The 16,175-nt window shown below is 48.2% G+C and overlaps 4 protein-coding genes and 1 non-coding gene across 5 annotated transcripts; 2 read left to right on the top strand and 3 right to left on the bottom strand.

Moving 5' to 3' along the window:
• Positions 1-737: 737 nt before the first annotated feature.
• On the bottom strand, positions 738-819 carry FVEG_15378. The gene has a single exon. It is a non-coding gene; the product is annotated as a tRNA-Ser (tRNA).
• Positions 820-2,056: 1,237 nt separating this feature from the next.
• FVEG_03991 (phosphoribosylformylglycinamidine synthase) lies at positions 2,057-6,466 on the top strand (the record flags this gene model as incomplete). The annotated part of the gene is made up of 7 exons (XM_018891674.1): positions 2,057-2,680; positions 2,729-2,908; positions 3,004-5,470; positions 5,519-5,681; positions 5,751-5,890; positions 5,942-5,983; positions 6,033-6,466. The coding sequence occupies 7 exons, from the start codon at positions 2,057-2,059 to the stop codon at positions 6,464-6,466; spliced, it is 4,050 nt and encodes a 1,349-aa protein (XP_018748230.1).
• Positions 6,467-6,681: 215 nt separating this feature from the next.
• FVEG_03992 (hypothetical protein) lies at positions 6,682-8,501 on the bottom strand (the record flags this gene model as incomplete). Its single annotated transcript, XM_018891675.1, has 4 exons — positions 6,682-6,917; positions 6,972-7,390; positions 7,468-7,955; positions 8,007-8,501. 4 exons carry the CDS (start codon positions 8,499-8,501, stop codon positions 6,682-6,684), a joined length of 1,638 nt encoding a protein of 545 aa, XP_018748231.1.
• Positions 8,502-11,271: 2,770 nt separating this feature from the next.
• FVEG_03993 (hypothetical protein) lies at positions 11,272-14,897 on the top strand. Its single transcript, XM_018891676.1, has one exon. It carries the CDS (start codon positions 11,780-11,782, stop codon positions 14,456-14,458), a length of 2,679 nt encoding a protein of 892 aa, XP_018748232.1. The 5' UTR covers positions 11,272-11,779; the 3' UTR covers positions 14,459-14,897.
• FVEG_03994 (hypothetical protein) lies at positions 14,739-15,939 on the bottom strand. Its single transcript, XM_018891677.1, has one exon. The coding sequence runs from the start codon at positions 15,626-15,628 to the stop codon at positions 14,930-14,932; it is 699 nt and encodes a 232-aa protein (XP_018748233.1). The 5' UTR covers positions 15,629-15,939; the 3' UTR covers positions 14,739-14,929.
• Between the last annotated feature and the right edge of the window lie 236 nt (positions 15,940-16,175).

Genomic DNA, 16,175 nt, shown 5'->3' with positions numbered 1-16,175 from the left:
CTCTTCTTACTCAGTGCCAATTCATTAATTGTGTTCTTCTGTAAGCCTCTAGGCCGAGCGCCAAGCTCATAGGAGCTTCATGAGTCTCGGCCCTGCCAAGATTGGTAGTTGGTGTAAGCTATTGATAAATATAAAAGCCTAAGAGTTAGAAGCTTGAAGCTGTCAGCTGGGTAGTCTATATTTAATAGAAAACTTAACAGAGAGTTTACGTTCACCCTCCTTGTAGCCGTTCAATAACTTAACTCAATGTAATTAGTCCTGCATCTCCTCTTTGTCATTCCTGGGACAGCTTTGTTCCCATTGTTTGATTCAGGGCTCTCACTGTGCTGTAGTCACTGTTGTATAAAGGAATAAAATCAATGAAAAGTAGTGTATATAGTAGTAAAACTCAGCAAATAATCACAACAGCATACCCTGAGGGTTTAAAACCTTCCAGACCTAGAGTCAATATTGTGATTAAGGATAAAAATGTCTAACCTTTAAAGAGTGTTATATTATTATAAGTAACTTACTTAATAATATCTGTTTATTAGCTTCTATAAACTAAAATCCTTAAAGTAAATAACGATTTGTCTAGCGTAAGAATTATATAAAGTAAGAAATAGTAAAAGTTCAGTCAGTTTTATAGCTACCCTACAATCAATAAATCAATGTAGCGCGTTAAGCATATCCACTATACACAAAATGAGTGTTCTGAAGGGTAGAAACTTATACCAAGTGTCAAAAAGGTACTGAAGCGACGCAGGCCTGATTCGAACAGACGCCTCCGAAGAGAATAGATTTCTAGTCTATCGCATTAGACCACTCTGCCACTGCGCCTTTTGCTTGTACTTTTTTCTCCAACTCTCGACAGATGTCGCTGGCGTCATGGCAAACGCCGACCGATGACGATCTTGTTTTGCTGAATCATGACGCTTTTCGACCCAACTCATTCCCAAGCCAGAGCGATTTTTTGAGAATACGAAACAACATGACAGTTTGTTCTCGGGATTGCCTAAATTTGATAATCTCCACGTCTCAGATGTGTCTGCTGGCAGTGCACATGGATGTCTTACCCTGATACAACAAGACAGTTTTTCTCCGGCAACCGAATACACTTGAGATTGTCCTTATTGTTCCTGCTGCGTCTAGACCTTTATTGATGAAAACGTTGCCCAGCCACAGCAGATTATCGCAATTTTGTGGTAATTAAACCGACTCAAATTTCAAAACAAAATTCAAGAAGATACCAGGTAAGAATAAGAAATCCAGGTCTCTTGCTAAATTAGGTATACTTAAGTATGGCATCTCTCTAAGTTAAAACCTCAGCAATATCACTTTACCTTTCGCTTAAGAATGCCGAGTCAATTATTTTCATTTCCCTTCAGTTATGACCTAGAAGCATACAACAGATGATTACTTCACGCTAGATAGATATCGAAGTCAATCGATTGTTTTGGTGTTCGCAAGCTACCGGTTCAATATCCAAAGCTCAGTACCTTATATGCGGACCGTCCAAAAACAGTCATATTGCCCAGAATAGCTTGCTGATATATAAGGTTTATTACCTAGGGTAGTGTATACATTATTACTCAGTTGAATTGACCCAGTTCAGTACCTTAGCATATTATCTCTACAAGGTAGAAAAAATGTACGTGAATAATTTCCTCTTAAACTGGCTTGATACTTTCGACTCAGAGAATCATCTGAGAGCTCCAAGACCCCACAGACGATTGCCCCGCGCTAAGGGCACGTGCAGAGCTTAAGCCATGTCGCAGTACTATTATGACGGATTGAAAAGAAATATAGTATTTGAGAGAAAATACGTAAAATATCAGACACCCCAAGGAATATTTTGCGCCTAGAATTTAAAAATACATCCGCGAGTGGATTTCCGGTGGCCATGGGCAGATAGAATTGGACCACGGGCAACAGGGCAAATCGCGGCAAAACTTTGTTCCTCTACCCGGCGGGGCGCCTTTATCGGAACTGGCAATTATTTTTTTCTTCCTGCTACGGGACGTTGGCGTACAAGCGTCAAGGCGTATCTTGCTTTGAACTCGCAAATCCATTCACCATGCACCACGTCCTGATCGGCGAGTCGTGCTACACGACTTCTGAAGTCCAGAAGCTCGTGCAGCGCATCAATGATCAGAGTCCCGTCAAGGTTGCTAAGCTCACGGGCTCCTGGCAATACTACCTCGACCTCGAGACTGAGGATGCCGCCGTTCTCAGCAGCATTCAGAAGATCCTCGAGGCCATTGAGCAGCCTGCAGATGCTCCCTCAACCGGCGACAACAAGAATGCCGTCGATATCTACGTCAGCCCCCGGAACGTTTCCCCATGGAGCTCCAAAGCTACAAGCATCGCCCTCGTCTGCGATCTCAAGACCGTTAACCGCATCGAACGAGGTCGAGTCATCCATATCGAATTCGAGGATGGTTTCAAGGGAGAGGAGGATTTGAGTTTCCGGGACATCCTGCATGATCGCATGACAGAATTCTTCAGTCTTTCTCCACCAGCCCTCAATACTATGTTCGCTCATGGTGCTCGAAACCCTCTCGTCGTCATCGACATCTTTTCCGATGAGCGCGGTCCCTTGGCCGCTCTCCAGGACCATAACAAACAGGCTGGGCTTGGCCTCGACCAACCTAACATGGAGTACTTGGTTAAACAGTACACTGCTCTTGGTCGATCTCCTGTATGACTCACAAGTCCGACGAAGAAAATCAATTACTGATTTCAGTAGAACGACGTTGAGCTATTCATGTTTGCTCAGGTCAACTCTGAGCACTGCCGGCATCATGTCTTTAATGCTTCATGGACAATTGACGGTGTCAGCCAGGAGAACAGCTTGTTCGGCATGATTAAGAACACCCATAAATTAAACCCTGAATATGTCATCAGCGCCTATTCTGATAACGCGGCCGTGTAAGTCTTGGTTACACAAATATAATTCCGGTTGGAGATCAAGTATTCGAGCTTGTTTGCTAACATTCAATCCAAGGGGGGTCCGGTGACGAGGGTAACTACTGGGCTCCAGACTATTCCACCGGAAGCTGGAAGCTCACCCGCGAGGTTGTCCAGCCTCTCATCAAGGTTGAAACGCATAACCATCCCACTGCCATCTCCCCCTTTCCCGGTGCCGCAACTGGAAGTGGTGGTGAGATTCGAGATGAGGGTGCTGTTGGACGTGGCTCTTCTCCCAAAGCTGGTCTTGCCGGTTTCTGGGTTTCTGATCTCTTGATTCCCGGCAACAAGAGGCCATGGGAGCTTGATATTGGACGTCCCTCTCACTACGCCTCCAGTCTTGACATCATGCTGGAGGCCCCAATTGGCTCTGCTCGCTTCAATAACGAGTTTGGTCGTCCGGCCCTGACCGGTACTTTCCGTACTCTTCTCACCAACGAGGCCGGGTCCGATGCTCCAGAGTACAGAGGATACCACAAGCCAATCATGATTGCTGGTGGTATCGGTAGCGTTCGACCCCAACATGCTCTCAAGGAAGAGAGCCATGTTGAAGAGGGGGCCCATGTTATTGTCCTGGGTGGCCCTGCTATGCTGATTGGGCTTGGTGGTGGTGCTGCCTCGTCCAACACTGGTAGCGATGCGACAGCGGATCTTGACTTCGACAGTGTTCAGCGTGGAAACCCCGAAATGGAGCGACGAGCCCAGATGGTCATCAACACTTGCGTTGCCCTTGGACCAGAAAGTCCAATTGCGTTTATCCACGATGTTGGTGCTGGCGGTCTCTCAAACGCTCTTCCTGAGCTTGTGAAGGACGCTGGGTTTGGAGGCAAGTTCGAACTTCGACAGGTTGAGAGCGCGGATAACTCTATGTCTCCTCTTCAGATCTGGTGTAACGAGGCTCAGGAACGATATGTTCTTCTCGTCAACAAGGATGGTCTCAACCGCTTCACTAGCATCTGCCGACGAGAGCGATGTGGCTTCTCTGTTGTGGGAACTGCCATTACCAAGGATGAGAGTGGTGTTTCAAAGCTTGTTCTCACTGATCGTGAGCCTACTATTCAGCCTCCCGTTGATCCCATTAACCTTCCCATGGATGTTCTCTTCCCTCCTGGACGACGAATCTCCAAAGACGTTCAACGTGTTGAGAAGAACCTTCGTCCCTTTGACGCTGTCAAGAGTCTCACCGAGCACTGCGGCAGCTCTGACATTGGCGATTTGGTCACTAAAGCTACAGAGCTGGTTTTCAACCTTCCTTCTGTTGGGTCAAAGAATTTCCTCATCACTATCGGTGATCGTACTGTTGGCGGTCTATCTGTTCGAGACCAGCTTGTTGGTCCTTGGCAGACTCCGGTTGCAGACGTCGCCGTCACCCTTACTAGCTTCAGTCTTGATGACAAGAAGCGACGTGGTGAGGCCATGGCCATGGGCGAGAAGCCTAACCTCGCTCTCATCTCGGCAGCCGCATCTGCCCGTATGGCGGTTGTTGAGAGTTTGATGAACCTTGGTGCTGCTGACATCAAGCCTGGTCCCGTCAACGGTGATCTCAAGCGCGTTAAGCTCTCAGCCAACTGGATGGCCGCTGTTGGTCACCCTGGTGAAGGTGCTGCTCTTTACGATGCTGTCCAGGCTATCGGCATGGAGCTCTGCCCTCAACTTGGTGTTTCAATTCCTGTCGGAAAGGACTCTCTGTCTATGAAGGCCTCCTGGAAGGACAAGGACACTTCTGAGTCCCAGACTGTCACTGCTCCTGTCTCACTGGTTATCTCAGCCTTCAGCTTGGTCGAAGATGTCCGCAGCACTTGGACGCCCCAGCTTCGCCGTGTTGAGGAGGTTGGAGAGTCTGTCCTGGTCTTCGTTGACCTTGCTCAGGGCTTCCGTGCCATGGGTGGCTCCGCTCTTGCTCAGACACTCGGTCAGATTGGTAACGAATCTCCTGATGTTCGCGATGTCCAGATCATCCGTGACTTCTTTGATGCTTTGTGGCAGCTTCATCAGGAGGACATTGTCCTTGCATACCACGATCGTTCTGATGGTGGTCTGCTCACAACTGTTGCTGAGATGATGTTTGCTGGCCGTTGTGGCGCTGATATTTCTCTTGACAACCTTGCTGAGTCTGAGGACAAGGTGCTCGATACCCTCTTCAATGAAGAGCTGGGAGCTATCTTCCAGATCCGCCGAGGTGACGAGATCAAGTTCAAGAGGTGCTTCGCAACATGTGGTCCTCCCCATGGTCTTATCAAGACTATCGGCTATGTTCGCCCTACTAGCAAGCAGTCTCTCCTTGTCAAGTACAGATCAAAGACCATCGTCGACCTGGAGCGTGCCAAGATCCAACAGTGGTGGACCAGCACTTCTTACGAGATGCAGAAGCTCCGAGACAACCCCGAGTGCGCTCAGTCAGAGTTTGAGGCTATTCAAGATAACAGGGATCCTGGCCTACACTACAAGCTCAAGTTTGATCCCGCTGATGTCAGCCTTCCAGCTCTCACAAGCATCAAGAGCCTGGTGTACAAGCCCAGAGGTAAGATCACAAAGTCCTGCGAATCGGTTACATACTAACATCACGCAGTTGCCATTCTTCGAGAGCAAGGTGTCAACGGTCACGCTGAGATGGCTTTTGCCTTCCGAGCTGCTGGCTTTGACGCTGTTGATGTCCACATGTCTGATATCCTTGACGGCTTCTCTCTAGACGGATTCCGAGGCCTTGCTGCCTGTGGTGGTTTCTCGTATGGGTAAGTAAATCCATTATTGGCGTTGTGCCGGAATTTCCTTGCCCTTGAAGCGATACTAACATCCGATAGTGACGTTCTCGGCGCTGGTAACGGCTGGGCCCAGTCCATCCTGATGCATGACGGTGCTCGCAAGACGTTTGAGGCTTTCTTCCAGCGTCCTGATACCTTCTCACTAGGTGTCTGCAACGGTTGTCAGATGCTGACTCGACGTGAGTTCATATCTTACTCGTTAGTTCTTGAATCATGCTAACAATCTTCAGTTAAGGAGTTGATCCCCGGAGCCGAGCACTGGCCAACATTCGGTACGTCATTTTGCTTGTATTCGCGGCCGCGGAAGCTAACCATTCCCAGTTGAAAACGCCAGCACCCAGTTCGAGGGCCGATTCTCTATGGTGACCATCGAAGACAAGTCCGAGAACTCGGTCTTCTTCAGTGGCATGAGCGGATCCTCGTTCCCCATCGTCGTTTCTCATGGTGAAGGCCGAGCAGCTTTCTCCTCTGCCAACGACTTGCAGTCCGTGAACGACTCAGGTCTTATTCCCTTCCGCTATGTCGACAACTACGGCTCCGTTACAGAGAGATACCCCTTCAACCCCAACGGTAGCCCTCAGGGTATCGCAGGTGTGCAGAGCAGGGACGGCCGTGTCGTCGCCATGATGCCTCACCCCGAGCGTACCATTATGGCCGACGTTGGCTCATGGAAGCCTGAGCGCCAGCTGGCTGAGTGGGGACAATATGGTCCTTGGTTCCAACTCTTCTTGAACGCCCGTAAATGGGTTGCTTAAATTAAAAATAAATTTGCTTTTTGGTGTTCGGGTTACTGGGATGTTTATGGCCATGGAGAACGGGATATGAGGTAAGGAAGGTAGAATATTTAGTTTTGACTATAGAAAATTGATAAGAAAGCATAGGTTTTCCAGTTTCATTAGTGATGATCACAAATCTCTCATTTCTTGACCAAAATCTAGATTCACTATACCATCCGAGGGCAGCAAACGAACTACACATGATGAATAGGATTGCCTGCGCTCCTGGCCTGAGCAGCAGTTGCTTTCAAAATCTCCTTCTCCTCTTGACCACTGTTGTCTCCAAATACTTGGTCCATTTCCTCTAGAGATCTCCCCTTTGTCTCAGGAACAAGGAAGTATGCCCAGGCCGCAGCGATGGCACACCAGGATCCGTAAAAGACATACGTGCCAAATCCAATGGACTCCAACATAGGAGGAGTAATGACTCCTACGCATGTGTATTAGTGACGCCTCTCGTAAGAAAGGACTCTATAAGACTCACCGACAATAAAGTTACAAATCCAGCAAGTTGCAGTTGAAAGGGCTACACCTTTAGATCGAGTTGCACTGGGAAAGACTTCTGATGGCAGGGCCCAACCCAGAGGCGAATACGACACTCCATAACATAGAATGAATATGAAGGCCATAGAAACACATCCCCAGCCAGCTGCTGCGTTGGCCTTCCAGTCGTGGGAGAAGATGCCAACAAGGATAGCCATGATTCCCCACGAAACAGCACCTCCAACACCACCAAAGATGGCTAGAGGACGGCGGCCAACTCGATCTATGATAAAGAAACAGACGCCAACAGCAACTAGCTGAAGAACATTAAAGATGCCAGACATGGTAAGAGACATCTCCTCAGACTGGCCAAGTGACTGGAACAGAGTCGGGGCGTAGTAAATGAATGCGTTGATTCCACTGAATTGTTAGACCAAGCCAAACCTCGTGGAACCCCTTGCTATAGCAAGGTCTTTTATGGCATATGACTGACTAACCTGAATTGTTGAAAGAAGAGAATTCCACAACCCACGGCGGTTCTTCGCCATGTCTTGGGGCTAAACAGGTCAAGCCAAGTCAAGACTTCAAGCTTGAAGCCCTGTTTACCAGGGTGGCGGCGCTCAAGCACGGTTTTTTGGAATTGCGCCTCGGCGATAATGCCTTGATACTCCGTAAGGACTCTGGAGTCGTCAGGAGGAAGACAACGCATTCGAGATAGATTGCTGAGAGCATCTTCTGTGCGTCCAACAAGGGCAAGCCATCTGGGTGAGTAAGGGAAGAAGAGGATTCCAACTCCAACCACTGTTGCAGAGACCATTTGAAGACCAAGAGGAAGGCGGAAGGAGATATCTCCCTCCAAGTGGCGAGTTCCATAAGTGATATAAAATGAAACAACTACGCCGGCACAGATAGATATAGATTCGAGAACCAGAAGAGTTCCTCGTAGATTCGGCGGTGAGATTTCGGAGATGTAAAGAGGAGCGCCCTAGAAAGGTCTCAGGCAAGTGCTTCAAGTTGTATGGGTTTTGAGACTTACCAATGCAAGAGTACCGACACCTATTCCGCCAACTGTGCGACCAAGAACGAGCATTTCATAGTTAACGGCAGCAGTCTGAAGTATGGCACCAATATTGAAGATCACAACAACAACAGCTAGGGCCTTCTTTCGGGAGATCTTATCGGCCATCCAGGGCATGAAGAAACAGCCCAAGAAAGCTCCAAACTCCAGCATACCAGTCATGAAGCCCTTCCCAAAGCCAGAAGCTGCTCTCGGAAAGACATCATGGAACTGAGGCATGACGTTGATAATGGAAATAACGCCTTGGTCATATCCAAAGGAAAAGCCGCCTAGTGAGGCGAGAAATGCAGCCCCAAAGACAAAGGGGGACTGTATAACGCCTCGAATACCTCCTGGGCCATAGGCGACGCTATCTGCGAGTCTTGTCGGGAGGTCTACTGTAGGTACGATGTCGATGTCTTCTATAGTTCCATCATCCTCATTATGGAGAATTTTGTCATCTTTGGAAGGCATGGCTGGCAATGGGGGGAAAAGGAGTTATGTGGAGCGCTGAATATTGGATTACTAGTGTTGATGGAACTATTCGAAACGGTTTCGATCGGGATATTACAAGCTTTATATACTGACAAGAAGACTACAGTTCTCTAGATAAACCTCCGAAACTGCTCAACGGCTGGAGTGGCTGTTCAAATTCTCTTGGCTCCGAGTCCTAATTCAAGTAGAAAGTCTCTGCTCCACGCCCTTAAGCCAAACGCAGATAGTGCCATGACGATTAACTGTTCCCAACGGCGCCACTCGGGCAGTCAAAGTCTGGAGAACGCGAGTGATGACGGGACGTTGTCATGCCGCATCCATGTATGGGGTGTGGCTAGATAGTGTGCGGGGAATAAAGTTCATCATCTGATCTGGGGTATGGTCTGGGGAATATCAGAGAGAATGCAAGGATTCGTCGGTCATATTCTACAGACTTGATAGTGATGAGAGGTCAAAGGAACATTTCACCTCAAGCTTGGGTAGATATTCGCCTCATCTCAATGCTGTGCCCAGTCCTGAAGATTCTGAGAACTTGAATGCTGCGTAGTTGAACTTGAATTCTAAGGCTCTAGATGTACTTTTAGAGTTAGAGATCAAGTTCTAAACCTCGTGGTATTCTTCTCCGAATCTTGTTTCTCCCCCAGGACACTAGACCTCGACAGAGAATGATCAACATTTACCTACTCGGCGATATTGCAACACAACTCATGCTCTGGCCTGTAGTTCAATGGCCTATTTTATAGTCTACATTTCCTTCCAATATCGAAAAGCCAAGTTTTAGTCTTGATCAAAACAACTTCCACCCGGGACGTTCCAAGTTTAAGACGACCTTGTACTGAGCTTGGTGGCTGTTCTGGTCTCTTTTTAGAGACTCTAGTGGCCTATACCCCTTAACTGTCTTTTGCAATACATTTCCGAGTGACATCGATTGTCTACAGATTGTCAGTTGAAACGACTCGGCATGCGTTTGTGTCACGGCGAGTTATGCGAATAACAGTCGGATACCTCTCCGAACTCATATGAGATATAAATTGTAGCAAGCAGGGATTCGTATGAGGCAATGACGTTCAGAAACTCTATATCTCCTTCTATGGAAATTGGCGGCATTGGCATTGATCTTCGAGAACACGAGCGAATCATACACTACGGAATAAGCTCCAAACAATGCTTCGTTGGAGAAGTTGTCGATCCGCTTTACTATACAAGGTTGGCTTCGCCGTCGCTGCAACGATCGACAAGCTCGCCGCCTATTTCCTAACAAAGATAAGTTGGCTATTGCAACCCTGACCTCGAATTCATGCCCCGGATCCTTGGGGGTTGAGGCTCGAGGCCGGCGCCGAGACTTGCCGGAATGGGCAATACTTCAGCCCTGTTCAAGGTCATAGGCTATGATGGCATCTCTTGGCACGCGCCCAGTTACGGTTTACGGAGCAAGGGGAATATTTGACCGATATCCCTCAGGGAGCAAGAAAACATGAGACGTTGGTGTTAAAATAAACTCAGTAAAAGGTATCCTAGACTTCTACTAAGTTGCCTAAGTCTTTTTGTCATTTAGGATTGACGTCCTGAGGTTTCTTTCCTCCCCTAGATAGATATCCCATTATGGAAATATATGATGAGGGTGATATCTTGGGCAACTATCAAATCAGGCGCGATCTCGGTTTACGCGTATGTTTGGTAAAGGCTTCTTGTCATGGCGTCATGTCTGTTTACATGCATCGATTGACGATAACCAATGGTTCAGATCCAGGGCTGGATGCGGCTCTGTCGTAGCCCCGGAACCGTTCCTCCTCGTGGTTTTTCTTTTCTATGCGTGATCCGGTGACTGAAAGCAGCACAGACATGTTCGCCTCAAGTTTACGAGTTTGAATAAAATGCAAGTCTTGGCTGCCACATTCGTGGGAGATCAAAGAGAACAATCCATCAGCAGCATCATCGCGGTTTGTCGGAACGCCCAGGACATGAGATAGAGCACAAGACCTCAAAAATCAAGGTTTCTGAAGGCTCAGATAAGCTTAGAGAACCTTTTTTATTAACAGAATAATCAATTGCCCAGCATATAGCAGCCAGACAGACGGTGAATATGTCTTCTGGCATCCATTCATGGTTCTAAGAATAGGTACTATAGACATCGCAATGAGAGTCTGCGGGATAGGCTTAGGCGTCGAATTCGGCATTTGTTTTAGTTCCTATATGTTTATTGGAAGTTTACTAGTAATTCCCCGGGTTTAATATATCAATTAGTGCGATCTTTCTACTCCGCGGAGCCAAACCGACTCCATTCTTCCCCACCAGGCGTTTTAAAGATCAAGGGCTGTGTAAGTGACTTCTGAAGCTTCGAGGCATGCATGAATGGGCTTCAATTCGATACTCTTGTTCTACCAAGGCCAATTGAACAAGCCACTGCGATACCAACTAGTTCAATGATAGGCTGGACACAAATGTTGGGCAATCTTTTTCTTGGCCTCTCAATTGGTCTTGTGGCGGATGCTGGCATCGAGTGTTAAACATTACCTGGCTTAGTACCTTGGTATGACATGAGGTAACGTTGCTCATACAAACAAACAAGCAAGCAAGCAAGCAAGGTCTCAAGACATTTTCGGTCATCCTGTTACCCAATGCTACCAATCTTGCACACATTTGTGTGGTTTTTGCCTAAAACCCCTCTTTTCTGTGTGGGCGGCAACGACATAAGTGGGCGAACCACTGGCTGCCAATAACACCGACATCATCTTTTACCACCGTTGAGACTCCCCCGTTTTCATCCCTCAATTATCCACGCCGTTGGCTCAAAATCATCTCAACTATCTTTCAACCTCCAACAACACATCAACGTCAACATCTCGACCCAAGCTCACTCACCATGGTTTTCCCTCCGCCAAATCGTCGGGCGCAGTTTCGCTGGGGGGTTGAAAATGAGTTGGGCTAACTCGAAAGGATGCCTTTTTCAACCTCGACCACCAATCAACTTGCCCATCTCGCAGCCTTATTCGGTACGAGATACCTTCACATTGTCCTACCTACCCATTGTGGACTCCCATTGTCGGGCCTCTTTAATCTATTCCACTATGCCTCACCTTTCATCTTCCAATCCCTTCCCCGTCTGCTTCATCACTTCCAAACCTTCGCCACCAATCTGTCATCTCAACCTCATCAATAACTACAGCTATCATCCTCGTTTGGCTGAGAGCGGGGTGTACTAGCCCGCCTCCCGTCGCATTGCAACGCCATTGGGAAATTTGCATCAAGGATTCACCATGGACGGTTTATCAAACCAGGGCTTGGGTCGCGCGAATAGTGACCAGATCGTCGAGAGTAACGAAAACATCGACCTTGGCAACCTCCCACGATTGAATGACCCTACCGACTGGGAGCTGAAGCAGCTAGAGGAACAGCAACGCCGCGGAAGCAGTCTCCAAGTAGCGAACTGGCTCCATCATCAACCAAATTCTCAGCCATCACAGAACACCTTTATCACTTCCCGATCTCTACCTCAACGCCAACTTGATAACCAAAGAGTTATTGGCCGTGTCGATGATGTTCTCCAAGGAGGCCGCAGGCCATCAACTCAGGCAATTGGTACACCAAGTACGACGGGTCCGCACAATCGGTTCTTCATCCTATCGAACAATGTTACATCCATTGATGAACGATTGATGCAAAGACCTAGGCCTTCATCACAATCTTTCCTGCCATTTGGTACCCCTTCCGACAGACAAATAAGATATACCGACAATGGTAATCATGACGAAGGAAGACCTCCAGGCTTAGCAACACCTCAAGGTTCTTCAGCTTTCACTACTCCATCTGGACCGCATACGCGTGGTACTTACAAGCAATCCCCCGGTCCGGAATCCCAACAGACAGCTTGGTCGGTAGCCGGCACAGACACATCTTCAGGCTCGAGGAAAGTGCCTAAGCGCCAAAACAGTCGCTCAACTGACGATGAAGCCACTGGCAAATATCAACACGCAAAGCGGTACAGGTCAGGACAAAAGAGCCAATCGGTACACCGTGCATCTGCAGCGTCATCTGGTTCTTCCAGACTTCCCCAGCAAGGCACAAGTGTGCCACTGCAAACCATCGAGGATACACAAGAGTCTCAACGGCAGACTCGAAATCTGCAACCATTGTCAGCTTCCAGTGGATCAAATTCAACCAATGTTCGGAAAGACGGTCCTGTACGTGGGCGCCCAAACAATTTGGTCACGCCTGAGGATTTTATAGGCGCTTGCGAGACATGTTTCTTCTGGCTATTCGAGCCAAAGCGCTTGTCGTCTCCTGAAAGGCATGCATGCTCAGGCCGCAAGGATGAAATATCACACATTGTCACCCACGCCGCCGATCATCATGGTCTTATTCGTGGAAAAGATCCATACTATACTGCTCGCAAATACCTGACAAGTTGTCAAACTTTCGACCCTTTCATCAAAGCGAAAGGAAACTGTGGCAAATGTGACTCATTGCACGAGTGGCAGGGACAGGATTTCTCAAATCAAGAGCATTACGGCAATGCCCTCTGCTTGCGATGCTGGCGCACGTTTGATAAGAAGGGCATGCAAGATCATATGGTTGAACCATTATGTGATTACAATGCGGAGCAGCCAAAGGAGAAGAAGGTCTATATTCTATACACCACCTTCTGTTCGGTTACCGTAAAGCCCAGCGGACCTCCTAAAAACATGCCACCACGCAAGTCCAACTATCGAAGCCTGGCAAACAAGTACAATCGCACCAACCCGAGACAGCAAAACAACAACAACAACCAGACACATCGCCGGCCCGCCACGGAACAGCCCACTCGCGATCTTCGCCCTGCTGCATCAAAGGTATCCCATGGACAGGGCAAAGCAAAGGCACCTTCAACATCCACAGTCTCTCCAGCGACCCAGAACCGGTCACGGGCAGAGAGGCCCAACCAGTTTCCTCAACAAGCTACGAGAAATCCACCGAATCTACATGCGGCGCCACCACATCCTTCATCATGGCAGCAACCAAGTGCCCAGCAACCTTCCCAACCGCCAATTTCCCCGATGATATATAACACCTCACCAGAGCTTGTCGCAGGTATGGTGAAGAATATGCGAAGAAACGGGATTCAGGAGGTCACTCAATCTCCCTACTCGCCAGTGAGCCAAGCAACTTCCTTTGGAAGTCGGCAAGGTGGATCTGCCGGTTACAGTTTTCAGTCACAACAAGCGCATCCACAACCTCAGACTCAGGCACAGGCACAGAGCATGCTTCCCCCTTCTTACCCCTACTCGAGTTGGCAGCCATCATTCCAACAGACTCCTTCGCAAGCATTCTCGCAGGACCCCTCTCAAAATGGCGATTTCACCCTGCTTCAACCTGCATCTACACAAAGCAACTTGTCACAACAGCCTTTTGATACATTCTTGATGCATAAGACGACTACAGGCGATCGTCAAGGATCACGTATGCAAGGGCCAGCAAGTATGCATTCGCCAATCTATAATGATGAAAATAAAATGCTCCTGGGGGCGTGTTTCGACGCTGCAACTGCAGACCCGAATTTCTTCCAGGACATGGCAATGCCATATAATGATAGAGATGCGATAGTATCACTGTCTGATATAGTGTCCCAGGTTCAGTCCACTGCTTCAAGGGTGCCATCTACCGCTGGCGAATCCATGGGGCTCATGCAACGGTCACCCAAGGTCGAGGAGAAACTGTGGCTGGATCAGCAGTATGATGATTTGAATGATATGAACTTTGACCACATGGGGTCTAACCCCGAGCTTCGAGTCACTGTCGAGATGGTCGAGCCTCAATTTCATCAACCAGAAGAAGGGCTTCAGGATCTGAAGCCCGACGGTCAAATATCGTCCTTGCTCCGCAGTGCTCTAGAACAGGATTCAGGTTACCGCACCCAATCAGGGATATTCGATGGGGACCCAAACACCATGTTCAAATAAAGAAAAGCTCGAAGTAATCCTTATGACCATCATTCGTTTGTTTTCCAGCAACCTTCTTCCCTTACTTTTCTGTCTTTGTTGGACATTTCTTTGGCTATTTTCTTGGTTGTGCGGGGAAAAAAGATGTTGAAGCATATATATCATATACTTCGAGGGCATCGCAGTTCTTTTGGTTCTTCTATTCTTCTGGTCGATAGACCTACTTTTATATCTTGGTTCAGTATCTATGTCACGGCACAGGCGTGTTGCGGGTTACGAGGCGCTTTTTCTTAACGATTTAGATGAGTTTGGACACGACCTCTTGATGAGATTTCTTTTATATGGCATGGCTCGCGCCAGTATTCCCAGACTAAATTGTTTCTATTCGACTGTGTATTGTTTTAGCCATGCAATCCAGATAACGCTAGATAAAAAGTAAAAGGTTGAAAACTTTGCTCCCAGAGTCCATATTGAACAGTGCTTCATGCCATTTTAGTCCCGGGTATCAATCTCCAGATCCAGTTGCACACCATTCGAGATGCCATAATCACCCAGGGTGATGTGGTCTTTGAATGGCCTCTCACTCTGTCGCTTCAAGATGATCTGGCCAGGGTCACGACCGATTCGGGCGGCGACCATCATCTTCAGCTGACCCACGGTATCAGACTCCAAGCAGGGTACAGCAGCTTTCGTACCAAGTCGATCGTTGACGTTGACGATGATCATCTCCTCGCCTGCCTGGGCCACAGGAGCTTTGGGCTTCTCTTCCTTCTTTTCCTTCCTCTCCCTTCTCTGATCCCTATCGCCATCTCGCTGTCTGTCCCGTCCTCCATCACGGTCATCTCGACGGTAGTTCCGGTCCCTGCCATAGTCGCGATCTCGATGTCGCTGCGGTGACCGCCTGCGGAAGTCACGGTTTCTGTCGCTGTCTCGGCGCTCTCCCTTCCACTTGAAGCCGCCTGATCCTCTGGGTCTTCGCGCTGGTGACCGCGATCGATCTCGGGGTCTGCGTGGGGGCGAATCTCTGCGGTCGCGGTTGTTGTTGCGATCGCGCGACCTACTACGGTCTCTGCGCTGGCGACGTTCGTCATTCTCTCTGTATGTATCATCGCGGCCTTTGCGGTCGTCCTTGTCCTTGGAAGCAGGTGAGCTCGAGCGAGCTCGGGGCTCCGTTGGTGGTGAGTCTGTCATAGTTGCGAGCTTGCTGCTATACTGCGACAGCTTTAATTCTTGCAGAGGCGGTGCTGGTTGCAAAGTTTGGTGTACGCTCTTTAACCCTCTATATTACTCCTGGATGCAAAGACGGGAATGGAAGCACTGAGGCTGGATGATTTTGAGATGTAGGTAGGAAAGTGTTGAAGAGGCTGCAGTTGATAGCGACGTCACGACCTAGCTTTTCGAGAAAGACATGGGCTCCACTTTTTAGCAGCTCTAGAAAAGATCTGGAATTCTCCCTGTGACAATAACTGGAGGTAGCACCGGTTTTTATATTGGTACCTCTTAAAGTCCTAATGTTAGTTGCCTAACTTAAATACTTATAGTGCTGGTACAGCTGTTGAGTAAGTTTTTATATACAGACGAGTATATACGCTGCCTAGAGTTGTTCTCAACGACTTAGTTTGATTTGCTGGTCGCGTGTACTATGAAGGCAAGACTAGCACAAACCTTTTGTTTAAAAAGCATATCAACCAGCAACACATCACCCCATTGCCATAACCGAGTCTTGCTAGTCTGATAT

This window comes from Fusarium verticillioides, chromosome 2, assembly GCF_000149555.1.
Source record: "Fusarium verticillioides 7600 chromosome 2, whole genome shotgun sequence".
Lineage (NCBI taxonomy): Eukaryota > Fungi > Ascomycota > Sordariomycetes > Hypocreales > Nectriaceae > Fusarium > Fusarium verticillioides.
Note: the sequence above shows the minus strand (reverse complement) of the source record. Positions and strands in the feature narration are given on the sequence as shown.